We start from the raw sequence: 15,826 nt of genomic DNA on the forward strand, positions 1-15,826 counted from the left end.
TGCCGGTGTCCAGTTTCACCATATTTTGGAGATGACGACTCAGCGCAGATGAAGAATTCACAACAACAGAGGAAACACCACAACATTCCTGCCATCGAAGCTCCGTCCTGACGCTCCGTGTTACTGAGCTCAGTCATGAGAACTTCCTGTCTGAGCTGATGAGCATTTAAACATAAAATACTAAACACTCAGTTTTTATGACTTTAACTGAGTTTAACTGCTTGAAGACGCCACCCTGGATGTATGACTGTTTCCTGAAAGTTTAGAGACCAGATTACAGATGGTATAAAATGAATAAATGAATGTCCCTCATTTCTTTTCCATCCATCTGTTAAAGTAAACTCAGGAAAAACAGAACTAATGATAATTAATAAAAAGACAAACGTGCTTTGTTTAAACAGTTACACCATTTTTTAAATTCATTTTTAATTTTTTTAAGAAACAAATTTTTAAATTTATTAAGCAAATAAACGTAGCTTACTTTAGCTTCACATTCAAAGTGTGGTTGTCTGGCTGCACCACGGCAGACAAAAAGGCACTTCAGAGGGTCATTAACATCAATCATTGGACATCCTGAAGGACCTGCGCAGCTGTCTCAGTGTACTCAGAGACCAGGTTACATCAAAAAACTCTATTTTCTGCAGTATTCGCTTGATTGTTACACCCCAGTCTACCGTCGTGTTCAGCGCTGTCAGATGTGTTTTTTTTCATTGACCACTGACAAAAAAAGCCTCATTTCTGCTGTTCAATAACAAAGAAATGTAAACTTTTACAAATGATTGCTTAGCTGTGTCTCTAATCAAACCTCTGTAACTTTGCTCTGCTTCATCTTCAGCAGCATCAGGTAATGTTCAGATGTTGATTCAGGGTTTTCTTCTGTTTTTCATCTTTCTGTGTTACCTCAGTTACTTTGACACAAAGACATCTGCTGTGATGCTCACTCCTCCGAAGTCTCACAAGTGCCAGCTTTGTGTTTATACATGGATATAAAAATATAGACTGTACGGATAAATGACCAGAATTATAATATTTCTCACTGAATCTGAATTGAATCAGTTATAGAAATCGATAGCCAGCCCTAGCAATAGCCCTAATCAGTGCTAACAGCTGGCATGACTGCCTCCCTGGACTTTTGGGGGGCAATAATGTGCAACAAACATCCATTCTAGAATTTATTATGTCATACTTTTTTGCACTTTTATCCACTTTAAATTTTACTGCGTTGTGTTTATTTCTGGCGTGGGACAATTTTCCAATGTCATTGTACTATTGTACTAAATATGACTGAAACGACAATAAAGAGTTATCTTAAAATTGTTTTATTTTAAAATCAGAACCAGACAGTAAAGGAAAACTAAATCACTGATCAAAACCAATACCAATGCTTCATTTTACCACTATAAAATTTAAAGTCATCACTGTTAACATTACAGTCATAAATCTTTTAAGAGATAATTTCACACAGAACTCAACTTCAATTTCAACACCCAGTGTGACAAACACTGATATAAACTACAGCTACATGCTATGATGTCACGCGTTGTTCTGTAGATTAGAATAATTAAAAATGATAATAATAATAAATCGGTGTGAGCTGGATTAACCATTGGACAATAAGAAAATGACCAATTCTTCACTAAATTAAAGGCATTTAGATTTTTTAGTGTATTAAATATCGGTGGCTCTTATGTTAAAGTGTGGAAACGCTTGTCATGTATGATAATCTCTGAGTTTTGGAGGAAGAAACAGGACAGAACTTTTTATGTATTTGCATGGCAGGCTGCAGTTCCCCCTGTGGCCGGCCGGCGGCGCTGTTTCCACAGTTGGCGAACTGCCTGTATTTGGTTGAAGGACTATGTTGTAAAAATCTTTCAAACTGTTAATTTTCGGAGTTTTCGCGACTCCTCCGCAGGAGTGCTCGGTGGGTTCGGGGCCGGCGTGACCGCCTCTTCCCGGGGACAGGCGGACCGTCCCGCCTAGGACAGTGTGGCGCGGGTGCTTAGCGGTTTTCTGATCTCTGGAGGTTTTTGCTGTTAGCTCCGCAGCTAATCCTAAAAGTCGCATCAGCTGTGCGGATTAAAAGTTTCCCCACAAAGCCGGGCCCAGGAGGAGGCTCTGCTGGGCACATTTAGGGAATTTCATCGCGGCTGTTTCTGCGTATTTTTCGCGGTTTTACGCAGTCGTAAAAAATAACGTTAGCGGCGCAGCAAGTGAAGCCAGCTGTGGGTCATAAATGTCGCCGTGGCCCGCAGTCACACGCGGATAATAAGGTTTTCGTAAGGAGATGCGGTAAAGAGAGGCGAGCTTCGCTGTTCAGCCCGCTGACTCGGCGGCTCTGGGTTTGCTGCTAGCGAGGCCTGCGGGTCGGGCTTCCACCGGGCTCGAGTAGAGCCCGTAGCCGCCGTCAAGCGGTTGAAGGCCGGCAGACGGCGCAGTCGGGCCTGTGGACCAAAGTATGGAACGGATGGAAGTGGACCAGTGCGCAGGCGCAGGAGGCGGGGCACTTCGCAGGTCGAACAGCGCCCCCATGATCACGAGTGTCAGGTTAGTGGTTCTACACCACACGTTGAACTCCGTCCAAAAGAACTTAAATTTTAATGTATTGATCACAGAAAGCTCGAAGGTATTATTTTAATAGATAAAGTAAGTCATCTTAATACAACAGTCCTGGTCTTTTATTCGGCTTAATGCCAGGTGTGATGTAATAAAATTAAATGTTTATTTTACTTGTGCTTATTTTCACTTAGATAATAATAGAACTATACAGAAAGATTGTAAACATGGCCAACTTATTACTGTTTTTATGTTTGTTAATCTCCTGCTGTGAATACTAATGTCTTAGCTTGAAAGTAGCAGCCACTATAGTCCATATAATAATTAGTTTAAACTACAGTTTATTTACACATGAAATAATTTGCAAATCTAAAAAATGTAAATATGAGAAATTAAAAAATTCTGTGGCTACTTGGATAAAAATAAAAAACACTCCTGGCATCCTTTTTGATTTTTGTACTTTGAAAATCATTAAACAGATTTAAAAAATGACACGTACCATGAGGGCAGCAAGAATCAGTTTGAACCCTGAACATACGAGAACAAAATTTTAACATAATTGTTCATAATTGTTTAAGATACTGATGCCAATAAATAGTTATTTATATATTTAAATATCCAAACCTCGGCTCTGTGAAAATTACACGAGAGGTTATTGATTATCTTATTTATCACGTTATTGCTCTCTCTCAGTGACGGGATGACGGTCTTCAGTCCCGTGTCCTCGGCTCGGTACAGACGCAGCAGCATCTCCATCAACCCCAGCTGTCCCTCGCAGGTCAGTAGTGCTGCAAAAACTTTATTTACCGGAAAATGTTCATAAGCAGTGAGATAACACAGTGTTTAAGCACACCTGATCTGAAGCGTCAGGTGTTTCCTTTGAGCTGTAGAGGTCGACCGAAACTTAAACCAGAAGAGACAGAGAGCTGCACAGGAACCAGATGTGACAGCTGCACCAGCTTTGAGAAAAACCCTCTGATCTGGATATTAAAGTTTTTATCGAGGGCTGAAACTGGAAGGTCTCATCAACCAATCACAGCTCCCCTAACTGCACCCCATGCCGATGTTTATGACTGCTCGTACGCTTGCAGAAGGAAACAAGGAGCCAACTGCACTCATGTTTTACTGTTCAACATACTTTTAACTCAAAATGTTCAAGTACTGAGGAGAAATTATAAGATAAGCACCACATTTGACCTTTTAATCTGCCGTTGAAACACAGAGCAGAGCTAGTCTCTAATCTGACGATCATCATAGACGCTGGGCCAAACACCACGTTCTCCTCCGACTTCTCTGTAACTTTGTTTTTGTACTTTTGTCTTCACCACAAAGATCAGCAGCAAATATCCAGTCAGGACTTCCTGCTTGGATCCTTGAAGAACTCAGCAGGACTACAAACAGTGATAAAAGTCAGACTAAACTGTGATGAGCACTTTGACTGCATCTGTTCTGAAGTTAAAGGATAAACTGTGGAGATCACTCAGAGTTGGAAAAAATCTCGAGACAGTTTTCAGATCTAATAATAAAACGTTTATTCATGTTGCACCTTTTTAACTTAAGTTCAGACAGCAGGGCCAGAAATACACCAGGATGTAACATAGAATAAAAAGGGTCAGACAATCGATTACAAAACGATCAGTGATGATAGAATCAAATCAAATGACCTTCTCTCTCGACTCAGCCTGATGGAAAAGCACAGTTCCAGCCTTCAAACAAAGATGCCAGCACAGCTTACAAACTCACAGCTCGTGACCTCTGACCTGCACAGTCTGAAGCTTGTCCTTTAAATGATGCTCTCTTCATTTCAGCTTCACGTAAACCTTTCAGTCCACTTTTTATCCGTTTTAGCCTCTTTGAGCTCCTGTTTTACACATTTTTCCTCTTTCAGCTCGTCCCTCTGTCTCCTTTCTCTCTGACCGGATACAGACTCGACCACAAGAGGCAGGTGAGGACAGACTTCCTGCTCTGCTTCCCGCCAGCACGCCACTTTCTTTCTCTTTTTGCTCAGCATCGTCTACAACATGTTTAAGCTATTTTTAAATCAAAGAGCAGTGCTTCAGTGTCTGTGTTTGCTTCACCTCAGGAGGAGAACACGGAGATGACGCTCAGAGGGACTCTGCAGAGACTCGGGTAATCCAGAAACTCTACTTCTATCTTTGAGGTTTAAACAAGCAGTCGGTAATCCTCTGTCTCTCTTCCAGTCCTTCCAGTCTGGTCCCAGTTCCTCCAGGCAGCCAGTGGCACAACCACACATCAGTGGTGAGCTTCTCCACTTCAGCTTTCATGCTGCCTCACTCTTATTTTGATGGTTTACAACTGCACTTCCTGTCAGGATGCTTTATTCTTTTCTAACCTGCTGAGCCTCATGGGTATTGTAGTTTTTAGACCAATAAGAAAGAGCTTTAGTTTCGAATGTAGTTTGAATCTCCTGACTTGGAGCCCTGAAACTAAACCCGATCAAACAGTGAATGAAGTTCATTTAAACTGGAGCTTTTTTTTCTTCAGTGGTTTCCGTCACACGACAGCGGCGTCACGCCCAACTCGTCCCCGAGTCCTACCAGGAGGTTCAGGTTTGTCTAACGCCTAAGCCTGATTTATTGTGTAGTCATTGCGCCACTGTGCTGACGAATGTGTCGATTGCCCCACAGACCTGCGGTCAGCACCACGGTGAGGTGGCCGGCGTTGACTCCGCTGAAGAGGAAAGGTAACCAACATTTTACTGTGGATCATTCTTATTCTGCAGTCTTGAAACAAAAGTGTGTAAATCTGTGAAAACTCATCCCTCAGGGGGGGTGGAGTCAGATGGACCCCCAAAGAAGCTCTTTGTTGCTGGGGTGACAGACCCCACCCACCACAGCAGCTACACAGTTAGGTGAGGATGACCTGAGAGATGCATTGTGTTCAAAACCTAAAACGTGAAACCTGATCTTCCTCCTCTCTTCTCAGCGTCTCACAGTCAGCGGCAGACTCTCCTCCTGTGGGAGGGTCCATTCCTCAGTCCCACCCCCTGTCTCTCTCGCCCCCACCCGCCTTCACTCCCTTCACCTCCCACCAGCACCCTGGACACTAAAGACCAGCTCACCTCCCGACCCGTCACAGTGGGCACAGACCGCCCGTCAGCAGCTGGAGGAACTTCAACCTTCATCACATCGTAGATCTGTTCCAGTCATCCACCAGTGTCCCTGTAAGCCCCGCCTCTGTAGATTTCCAGCTGTCCCCATTGGCTGATTGAAGATTCATCTCCACAATCATGTCACTTTGTGGCTCCACCCCACTGCCATCAAACAGTGCCGAGAGGACTCGACATCAGTGTCATCGTGACATCATGAAGTAAACTCGGGAAACTTTGTAGGACTGAAGACACGCTGGTTGTGTAATCGGGTTGAACAAGCGCAGCTTGGAGTGAAGGGGTTTGTGGGTAATCCTTACGTGAACATGGAGCAGAAATTAGGACTGAAGAAGAAAAAGGAAAAGCCAGAGGATGTCCCATTCTTTTGCTTCCTTTCTTTAAAAACGCGTTGAAGACGGATCTCGGCTCGTGGAAGGATGAAACCTGGAGGCTCCTGTCCAAACGGACCAATCAGCTGATGCTGTTCATGTTCAACTTCCTGTTTCTCTGTAGTTTATTATTGAGATAGTTCAAATGAGGTCCTGAGTTGTATTCAGGACTTAAACGCAGACCGCTGTCCGGACGGTCTTCGGAGGCACTTCAGGAACATTTGATTTCCTCTTCAATCGACGGGATCGGAATCAAACTTGGAAACTTCAGCACAACTTTTGTTTCCTGAAGTTGCTTTTGTAAAATCTCAGAAATCTTTCTGTAAGGAAGACATAGAAATGATGAGGTTTATTTAGAGGAATTCATGAGTGTTCATGATCATCTGGACTCACAGCCCTTCATCGAATCAAGGATCATTCCCGATCCCAAAACCACATGAAGGTGGGCTGAAGCTCTGCCTCTGAACAACACTTCAGCCTTCGAAGGCTTTTTGTGTTTTAATGAAAACTTCCAGTTATGGGTGAGACTGGATCCTTCTGGTTTTGTCAGATCTCAGTTGGAGGCCGTTTTTAAGCCGGTCTCCAGTAAGAGGAAAGAGGTGGTTTCTTGTTAATAGTGTATCTATATGTGAATACTTTGAGCAGCTGGTGTGCGCTGACCTTCCTTCGGCCTGCAGAAAGAAGCCGTGCTCTTCCTCCTCTGATATACATTTATGATTGAACTCGTTCAACCCACTAAATGTCTGTGAAGGTTCTCAGTCATCCAGGTCATCATAGTCAAAGGAGCTTGCAAAGAAAAGCATCTGGACTTCTTTAAGTTGCTTTAAGTTGCTTTTCAAGCAACTTAAAGAAGTCCAGACGCTTTTCTTTGCAAGCTCCTTTGACTCAACCCACTAAAGTTAGTTTGCTTGAGTCTGCTCTGATTTATCAGCCACACCTGACCTACAGAGAGTTTAGAGTGTTGAGTGCTTCCTGAGGCCGTTTGACGGGGGAAGCTAGACTGTGCAGGTACAGGCCCCCATAAAGAGAGGGGCCGGTCAGTTCTTCAGCGTTAGCAGCATTTAGTTACATGAAAGCTCACTGACACCAAAGCAACAGTTACCAACATCAGTTGACTTGATGTGGTTTTGGATGTATGTGCCGTGTGGTGTTACCGTGAAGTATTATCCATGTGGTGCATGGTTCAAAGTTCACGCCGCATGTCAGTGAGCAGGTTTGTGCTGTAAGAATATTACAGCAATAAATAAAGGTGATATGGTATTCCTGCTGGAAGCACCAGTTCACCGGTCTGGATATAATGATGTTCCTGTGATGATGTGAGCACAAATCTGAGGTCAGAGGTCGGAGGCGATGCTTTATGTGGACGAGCTGCAGTTCTGCTTCCAGCGTTTGCACAGTGCTGTACAGTTTCCTACGATCACTCATCGTGCCTGAACATGTCTTCATTTGGGAGGAGCAGCGGTCGGGTCAAAGGTCAGGCCTGAGGTTCAGTGAGACATGTTTGTAAATAGTCTCTATAAGCTCTTTGATGAAGTGTCTTTATTCCCAGTTAAAGAGAAAGACCCGCTGAGCGTTGGTCGCCATCGGCGACGCAGACACAAAAGCTTTGTAGTTTTTTTTAGAGGCAGATTATATTTTGCCGTCACCACTTTGCACAGTTTGACCATTTTATCGTCCTTTCATTCAGAGACTGATGACATAACCTCGTGGAAGGATGCTGTCCAGTTCTGCTGCTTTTTCTGTTCTTGCTTTATTGTCACGACTCTGAGTCTGTCCTGTTCCAGACGCTCTCACATGGCGGCTCGGGGTTCGTGAGCAGGCCCACACCAAAGTCTTCACCTGCTAAAATGTCTAAAACAGGGGTGGGCACCTCCAGGCCTCGAGGGCCCCTGTCCCTGCAGGTTTTAGATGTGTCCTTGAAGCAGCACAGCTGATTTAAATGACTAAATTAGCTCCTGCAGTTCTCCAGAGGCCTGGTAACGAACTGATCATGTGATTCAGGTGTGAGATCTGAAACCTGCAGGACACTGGCCCTCGGGGCCTGGAGGTGCCCACCCCTGGTCTAAAAGGAAAAAATAAACTATTATTTAACTTTTTAAAAAAGCAAAACGTGTCAAAAAAGATGTAAATCAGACATTTACTGATTCTTCTGCTGCGTTTTTCATGCAGTTTGTCTGAATCAGGACTCATTTCCAGTTTGAAGCGTCTGAAGCAGGACAGACTTTCCTCAGAGGTCACGACACGCTGCCAAATTCTAGTCGCTGTTCAGACAGACCGTAGCTTTAAGACAACTTCCTGTGTGTGTGTGTGTGTGTGTGTGTGTGTGTGTGTGTGTGTGTGTGTGTGTGTGTGTGTGAGATAAACTTTGCACAAGCGCCATCCCATGCTGTCAGTAGCTCTGGTGAGAGGTGTTATGTAGCGGGACAGAAATGTGACGGACTCTGGTTTAAACGTCTTTGGTGTTTCGTTGTCGAGACTCTCGTCCTGCAGGTGTCTGAAGTCCAATATCATGTTTTTATTTTTATATGTGATGCACGTGTCCAGTGTGATTGGAGGTTTTCGTGTTGGACATGAAGCTGTTATCCGTTACATCCTGACACGGACGGATTTTTATGCAGAGGCGAGGATGTGAGCGCTGTTCTCAGAGGTATTTGCTGAAAGTTTTTCAGTATTGAAGGAGTATTTCACTCTGGCAGAGCGCCGAGAGTCAAACGTCAGAAATGACCCTGGGGGGGCCCGTAGTTCCCCCGCCTCCATCACACTGTAGAGCTTCAGTTTGACAGCAGCTCAGGCTTCACCTTCATCTGAGTCTCCATCAGTGGATGGAGTCCTCTGAGTTCCAGCAAACAAAACATCCTGTGTGGGAAATAATGTTTTGGCTCAGCCTGACACCACAGCGCCACCTTCAGGGCCCACACAAACTACGCCTTACCTACTGGGTTTTCAGACTGCAGAGGCGTCGCCTGTGATCATGTGACCAAGACTTCCCTGTCAGTCACATGGTAACAGCTGGCTGATACCTGTGTTTCAGTAAACAGGCTCCGCCTCCATGAACATCGAGAGCGACCTTCAGCTGGTTTCATAGTTTTTACTCACGCTCATCAGCAACATTAAATATTTAACTTTGTAATGAAGAGAAAAGCCTGTTTTTATTTTTCTGAAATTATGAAAGTCGGCGAAGGACCAGAGTGAGATACGACTTTAACAAAAGGGCTGCTAAGAGTTTTATTGTTGAGGACAAAGGGAACTAAAAGCACATCAGTCACACGTTCACGTGTAAATACTTGGACTTGTCTACGTGGATGAGACGATGTATTTTTATGCAACTGAAACATTAAAGTCTATATTCAAGTGTTCATTCCCTCGAGACGTTCTCACGGCTGTACGAGAAAAAGAACGACTTTAGTGGAAACTGTTCATGTACACACTATAAATATATATAAATATTATATTGTATATGAAAAATACCAATAAAAGAACGTCTGTACCTTCACATCGGCGAGTTTGTTCTCGTCATTGTTACGAGACTCTGGTGTCAACGTGGCAGCGTCACAGAGGGACGATCGCTCAGAGAACCTCTGCTCTGCTCGAGCGACGCACAAAATGAAGCTTTAAAAACAGATTTACTCATTTTATCAGCTTCGATTTCTTCCAGCTTCGACACACTTTAGTAAATATCAGGCGTCTGAAAATCAAGTTATAAACGTTTAAACTTCAGCCTGTCCCAAACCGTCCTCATCAGGTTACGAAACAAACTCGTATCCTCAGATTTGTGTCTGTTGTCCAAAGTTTGCCTCAAAGCAAAGGAAGAAAAACACGTCAAACAGTTGTGAGTCAAGTTTATTCAACATAATTCAAACTGCTTTTACATCAGACCCTCAGCGATAAGGTCACAAAGCTCGCTGCGGATACCGTCGTGGTTGCCATCCACTACCCTAAGGCGACTGAAGGAGACTTCCTGTCACCTGACCCCATGTGCCGAGTCATTTCAAGCCCCTCTGAGCCTTGAAGCTCCACCCACACCACCTCATCAAAAAGCCAGCTGACAGCCGCTCTCCTCTGAACAGGAAGTTGTAAATGCGCGATGATGTCAGCACGATGAGCAGAGCTCAGCAGGACGCCAGCTCAGAGCAAACCGAAGCTTCAGAGCGGTGGTCGCCTTTGTGGGGGGGTCAGAGTCGACCCTCTCAGTGCTTCACACTGAAACGAGCCAATCATGAAAAAAATCACGGCCGCCTTTTTGGTCGGCTTGTTGTCGTAGTGATGATGCTGGTCAGCACTCATAATGCTGGTGTGGGAGGGGCCACGCACTGTGTAGGGGCGTTCACACATCCAGGAGAGCGCTGAACCTCCTACCATCAAATCATGTTTACTCTGAAGGTGGAGGTTGGCCGCTGGCACCACGTCCTGCAGATTCAGGTGGGCGGTGCAGGTCAAAGTCAGGGGTGGGGTCAAATTTGGAGGCTCAGAGGTCAGAGGTGAATCTGCACATGAGTATCTGCAGGCAAACGTCTTCACGATAACGACGCTCACAAACTGACCTGAAACTAAAACTGACTGAAAATAAAAAAAATATCTGCGTCACTACAACAGAAGAAAAGTCCGACTCGAGCTTCATCAGGAAAAAAATAAAATAAAACAAAGTGAGAAAGTGAGGCGGCTCTGGAGAGGTCAGAGGTCAGCGGGACAGGAGGGGGAGGTCACTGGAGTTCATGATGAGGCTGGAGTCCAGGTTGAGGCTCTCTGAGGAGAGAAGAGGAGTTTATGGACAAACTGAAGTGAGTCTGCAGGAGCTCCACCCCTTCACACCCGCGCCACACTGACCTTGATCAAAGTTCAGCTTCTTATTGGACGAGCCATCTCCGAGGCCTTCGATGTCCACCAGGTCACTGTTGACGTCCGAGTCGTTCAGAGCGCTGAGCGTCACGTCTGCAGGCAGAAGGACAGCTCGGATTAACAGAGAGAACCTCGGAGCGTCTGAGGCCTCGGGGGTTAAAGGTCAGCACACAGTGGCAGGAAGTCCAGAGGTGCACGGTTCTTTATCTGCTCCTGGGCCTCAGCTCAACCTGTCTAAAACCAGCTGCTTTAGCTCCTCCCCCTCTTTCTAACCATCATCGTCCCCTCTCTGTGACATCACACAGATCAAAGAAAAACGCAGCGGATCTCACCTGCTGTCTTTTGCTTCTTGATGGGCGGGGCCAGGGAGGGGCTGCTCTGCATTCCAGTGGAAGCCACGACTTGCGAGGTCGGCACGGAGATGATGGCGGACGCGGCGGGCGCCGGGGTGGGTGTCATGGCGACTGGAGTTTTCTTGACGCTCTTCTTGGGAGACTCGGAGGAAATGGGCACCCGGCTGTCCTCATACAGCTTCCTCTTCACCGTGCTCTTTATCTGAGCTCTGCAGAGGAAGAGGAGCGGCCGTCAGCCAATCAAAGTTCATTCTGCCTTTTACATCCTTAAAGGAAACGCTTGAAATTTTTTAACATAAAATATTCAACAGTGAAGCCTTTAAACGTGTCACATGAGCATTTATTGGCGTATCTATGAGTTTTGCGTCTGCAGTCCTACAACAACAACCCGACACCAAAGAGTCTCACTCGTGTTTCCTACATTCATGTCCTCCGTCCATTTAACACAAACAGCAAACATGAAGTGACCTCCATGCGTTAGCGGAGCCCTCCTTTACTTTTGATTCCCTTCGTGTTGTCACGTTTCCTCCGGCGACCTTGTCTGATTCTCGTTTCCTGTTTTTGTTGAACGATTCTAAAACTAAACGTCTTCATTAATAAAAGGCAAACTGCTCCTTTAACACTCACACTGTGCGCTCTTTGATCACCGTGCTGATGTTGTTGAGGTCGTCTCCAAACCGACGCACAGCCAATCGCAGCATCTCGATCTCTGTCTCCGTCCACTTGGCCCTGAGGACACAAACACGGCATCAGTTCACAGAAAAACTCAAACATGTCGACAAACCGCTCACGTCCAAACACGTGAAACCACGCTGCTCGTTTCCACCTGTGTTTTATCCCCCCTGCATGTGTGTGAGGCTCACATTCAGTTTATAGTTTACAGTTAGCTGTAGTGTTTGGTCACAACCAACTGACACTGTGTCAGTAATGCAGCCACTTCCTCTGTGTGTGTCTGTCTCACCCTGCAGGGCTGGAGTCGGACACTGGGTGGAGCTGCATGGTCAGCTCTCCCAGCTTGGTGAAAGCTGCGCCAGCTGCTGAGAAGATCTCGCCCACCTGCAGGAAACACAGCCATCAATGCTCCGATTTAAACGGTGACCGTAGACATGATCTACGCTGCACACCACCTTTAACTGCACACTCAGGTGCTACACCACCAGCTGTGTTTCCCTCACTGTAAACATGGAGACCTATCACAACCTGGATCAGGTGTGCACCACATACATATACACTCATTCACTGCATTTCTAAACAATCTGAGGAAAAAGTGAAGCACAAAGCAGATTTACTCTGAGCTGAAACAGTGAGCTGATTTATCAGGACTCTCTCTGCAGTACAGTCAGTGCGATGTGTGGCTGCATCTGAAAGCTGTTTCTGGTTCATCATTTGTCTCTGATAAGAACAACACAGCGTCACTTTTAACACATCTTGCTGTCATGGTGAGGCGATAGTACCGCACTGCTTCTAATCAACTGGATTTCTGCGCAAAAATAAAAAAAAAGCTCTGAGTGTTCAGTATGTGCCGAATTTGCCTCTACTTTTTATAATTTAGGGGTGAAAAGATATTAAAGTATATTTCATGAAGCTCTTCTTCATGATGCAGCAACTGAATTAAATTGAGTTATGTGTGCAGCTACATGACCGGTTCTCTACAAGTTGGCTGTTAAGCTCAATTTTTGCACTTACGTAAAAGAAAAAAAAACATAAGCAGGTGAAAGCTTACCTTAGCAGAGGCTGACGTCATTTCTGAGCCTCAGGTGAAAAAAAATATTATTTTGAAACAAACGGTAGCTAGCTGTTAGCTACAATTAGCTCCTATGATCTTAGCTAGCTGACTTCCGTTAGCGGGATTCCCAAGATTTAAGATCCTAAACTCGCGAAGCTGTGCGGGACTCGCGTCCGATGAGAAGTTGCGATTTAATTTGGTCATTTATGAATTACATATTCAGAAAGAAAAATTATAAATATCACAACAAAGACAAACGGGAAACAGAGAATGATGCGCGACTTTGCAACTTAAACGCCATTGGCCAATTTGACAGGAAAAGGCGGAGTGTATGGGCACAGGATATTTCATTGGTCGCTGGCCTGCGGCTTACGAACAGTAGCGACATTCGCCGAATAAAGCCGAGCGGTGAGATCAGCTGACCGAGAGGCTTCGTTCTTCGATGGGTCCTCTTTCAGTTTAGAGTATAATAATAGTAATAATAATAATAATCTTTTGATCGATCAAAGGGACGCGGACATGCCGTCGCTGCTGTTCTGCGGGCCGAAGATGGCCGCGTGCGGGATCGTGATCAGCATCTGGGGCGTCATCATGCTGGTAAGATCACGAAGGGACCGACTATTTCCTGGAAGGCTAAGGAACTACCAGTGGGGACTCTGTATTTGGATTAAATATAATGTTATTATGAGCAATTTCTTGCTGCTAATTTTATTCGAAGTTGGTAAAACTCTCAACGCATTTCAACGCTGACTGGCTAATCACTGAATTCCAGTACTTCTCGGGTACATAGACGGAGCCCACGTAGGCCGATCTGAATGTAGTTCTGCTGGTTTCACCCTCCTTGACCTCCTAAGACCCGAACTCTTCCATGGCATGGATTTTTAATTTCTCTTTGAAATTTGGGCTAATTGGGACCTGATGAATGTAAAAACAAAGAATCACGAGATTTGTTTATTTTTTTTACCTGAATTTTGTTTCTAAGAAAAATGAGAGCCACATATGAGGATATTCGTTTAAAATTTTGATAAAACAGTAGCACCATAATGTCCTCGTAAGTGGATATCCTCCCAGCCCATTGTTCCTTCAGTGGGCTGGTTTCAGTCATTATGCAAATGTCCTGTTTGTAAGAGTAATGTTTATAACTTTCCTGGATGACTGAGATGCATCAACACATTTTGCGACTCATTTTATTTCTGTCTGATAAGAAAACTATTCAATCAGATATTTCATTCACCACAAATAACTACAGTTACACTTCCAAGCATTTTTAAGCACCACATCTGAAATTCAACCACTTTTCAAACCTTGAAAAGACAATATTAAAATTCAAGCATTTACAAGGATTTCAAGCACCTGTACGAACCCTGTTTAAAGGTTCTGAGGTCTCAGGTCTGTCAGTTAAAATATTTAGCAGATCACTTCCTGCTTTTCTTATCAGAATAAATCCTCGGTTGAAGCAGTGAACAGAAAACATTTAAACTCAGTGACGAGGTTCGATTCGTAGCTGTGGCCCTGACGGGTCCCCGAGCCTCATGTTGACCCCGTGTCTTGCTCTCTTGCAGGCGATGTTGGGAATCTTCTTCAGTGCCAAGTCAGCCGTGCTGATCGAAGACGTCCCGTTCACCGAGGATGACATCCATAACGAGTGAGTTGGGGGTTAAAAGCTGCTCGGTCGGTTCGACCCGAGCTTGAGACGCTGCGACGCGTCATAGATGCGACGGCAAATCAGAGGAAGCAGGGTCAGTCTGACCGATGACAAACAGCAGATAAACTCGTCTTCTCCTTTTTTTCCCCGCAGTAAAAATCCCCCTCAGAACATCTACGGTCTCTACAACCAGGTCGGCATCAACTGCTTCATCGCCGCTGCCGTCTACGTGGTGGTGGGCGCCATCTCGCTCTGCCAGGTCCGACTCAACAAGCGGCAGGAGTACATGGTGACATAAAGACCTGCGGCGATGGCCTGACCTTTGACCTCGAGCACCTGGTTCCTGTCCATAAAGTTTATTTATATCTCAACGCTGGAAAATCTGATTGGCTAAGATTAAAAAGGGGGCGGGGTCAGGTATCACCTGGATTATTTATTTTGTATTTACGTGTTTGTTGTTGTTGTTGTTGTTGTTGGGTGAATTGTTGTTTCATTCCTTTCCGTTGGACATGAAAGTGACCAAAAGTGTGAAACACTCACGTCTGCTCGCCACATTAATCACATTAACAAGGAAACGGGGGGGCGGAGCCCCGAGGATGCCTCCACCATCAGCTGAGGCGGTTTTATCGTGTCACAAGAACAAAGACGAAGGCGTCGCTCGGGCGTCCTCTGCTCGAACAGATCGGAGGACATGAGGCGGTGCTGTGTCTCTGATGTGGGTCTGTGTTTGCTGGAACATCGTTTGCAATAAAGTGTGTGAGTGGAAAACTACAGGGAGTCGTCTTCATTTCAGTTACTGTGGAAAAATGTTCCTCATGGATTTAAATGGGGTTCGTTTTGTTTGGTTTAGTTTTAATTATGAAAGAAAATTTTTAAGAAACTTCTTCTGTGTTGATCTTTAGTTTAAATTATATATTTTTTACTGGAGTATTTTCAGAATTTGCTTCAGAACAATCTTTAGTTGCCATTAGTTCACATTTTTTGATGCTAAGATGGAGACTTGATGTTTTAGAAGATACCTTAGTGTTAATAGCGATAGGAATTTAAGCTTTCCTTTAAAAATAAAATGGTGTCACCTGTCCAGTGTGTTGAAACGAAATTAAAAACCTAATTAAAAACCAATATGGGGGAAAAGGATGTCATCAATGAATTCCTCTACAAATATTAAACCTGGGTTTTAAAATACCCACCAAATCCAAGTTGGGTTAGTGAGTG

At 44.7% G+C, this 15,826-nt stretch overlaps 3 protein-coding genes across 3 annotated transcripts; 2 read left to right on the forward strand and 1 right to left on the reverse strand.

Moving 5' to 3' along the window:
• Window positions 1–73: 73 nt before the first annotated feature.
• LOC146661333 (P2R1A-PPP2R2A-interacting phosphatase regulator 1) lies at window positions 74–9,558 on the forward strand. The gene is made up of 9 exons (XM_085421431.1): window positions 74–2,544; window positions 3,247–3,331; window positions 4,442–4,498; window positions 4,637–4,683; window positions 4,755–4,812; window positions 5,059–5,123; window positions 5,202–5,257; window positions 5,341–5,425; window positions 5,500–9,558. Exons 1-9 carry the CDS (start codon window positions 2,456–2,458, stop codon window positions 5,621–5,623), a joined length of 666 nt encoding a protein of 221 aa, XP_085277557.1. The 5' UTR covers window positions 74–2,455; the 3' UTR covers window positions 5,624–9,558.
• A 312-nt stretch (window positions 9,559–9,870) lies between these two features.
• On the reverse strand, window positions 9,871–13,246 carry bacc1 (BPTF associated chromatin complex component 1). Its single transcript, XM_085421432.1, has 6 exons — window positions 12,964–13,246; window positions 12,202–12,296; window positions 11,868–11,969; window positions 11,220–11,449; window positions 10,876–10,980; window positions 9,871–10,794 (listed from the first exon to the last, which is right to left on the reverse strand). The coding sequence occupies exons 1-6, from the start codon at window positions 12,982–12,984 to the stop codon at window positions 10,730–10,732; spliced, it is 618 nt and encodes a 205-aa protein (XP_085277558.1). The 5' UTR covers window positions 12,985–13,246; the 3' UTR covers window positions 9,871–10,729.
• A 99-nt stretch (window positions 13,247–13,345) lies between these two features.
• On the forward strand, window positions 13,346–15,382 carry rnasekb (ribonuclease, RNase K b). The gene is made up of 3 exons (XM_085421433.1): window positions 13,346–13,563; window positions 14,529–14,611; window positions 14,765–15,382. Exons 1-3 carry the CDS (start codon window positions 13,486–13,488, stop codon window positions 14,907–14,909), a joined length of 306 nt encoding a protein of 101 aa, XP_085277559.1. The 5' UTR covers window positions 13,346–13,485; the 3' UTR covers window positions 14,910–15,382.
• The last annotated feature ends 444 nt before the right edge of the window (window positions 15,383–15,826 follow it).

This window comes from Rhamphochromis longiceps, linkage group LG10, assembly GCF_057381845.1.
Source record: "Rhamphochromis longiceps isolate RC_006_pf linkage group LG10, R_longiceps_female_GT1.1, whole genome shotgun sequence".
NCBI classification, from domain to species: domain Eukaryota; kingdom Metazoa; phylum Chordata; class Actinopteri; order Cichliformes; family Cichlidae; genus Rhamphochromis; species Rhamphochromis longiceps.

What these genes read in the sequence shown, in the direction of transcription:
- bacc1 (XM_085421432.1), bottom strand. Translation starts at nt 12,984, where the DNA reads ATGACGTCAGCCTCTGCTAAG. An exon ending in TCCGACTCCAGCCCTGCAGG is followed by an intron (nt 11,970 to 12,201) that starts GTGAGACAGACA and finishes TTGTGTCCTCAG; the next exon opens with GGCCAAGTGGACGGAGACAG. An exon ending in GTGATCAAAGAGCGCACAGT is followed by an intron (nt 11,450 to 11,867) that starts GTGAGTGTTAAA and finishes CTTCCTCTGCAG; the next exon opens with AGCTCAGATAAAGAGCACGG.
- rnasekb (XM_085421433.1), top strand. Translation starts at nt 13,486, where the DNA reads ATGCCGTCGCTGCTGTTCTGCGGGCCGAAGATGGCCGCGTGCGGGATC. An exon ending in TCTGGGGCGTCATCATGCTG is followed by an intron (nt 13,564 to 14,528) that starts GTAAGATCACGA and finishes GCTCTCTTGCAG; the next exon opens with GCGATGTTGGGAATCTTCTT. An exon ending in GAGGATGACATCCATAACGA is followed by an intron (nt 14,612 to 14,764) that starts GTGAGTTGGGGG and finishes TTTTCCCCGCAG; the next exon opens with TAAAAATCCCCCTCAGAACA.
- LOC146661333 (XM_085421431.1), top strand. Translation starts at nt 2,456, where the DNA reads ATGGAACGGATGGAAGTGGACCAGTGCGCAGGCGCAGGAGGCGGGGCA. An exon ending in CCCATGATCACGAGTGTCAG is followed by an intron (nt 2,545 to 3,246) that starts GTTAGTGGTTCT and finishes GCTCTCTCTCAG; the next exon opens with TGACGGGATGACGGTCTTCA. An exon ending in AGTCCTACCAGGAGGTTCAG is followed by an intron (nt 5,124 to 5,201) that starts GTTTGTCTAACG and finishes ATTGCCCCACAG; the next exon opens with ACCTGCGGTCAGCACCACGG.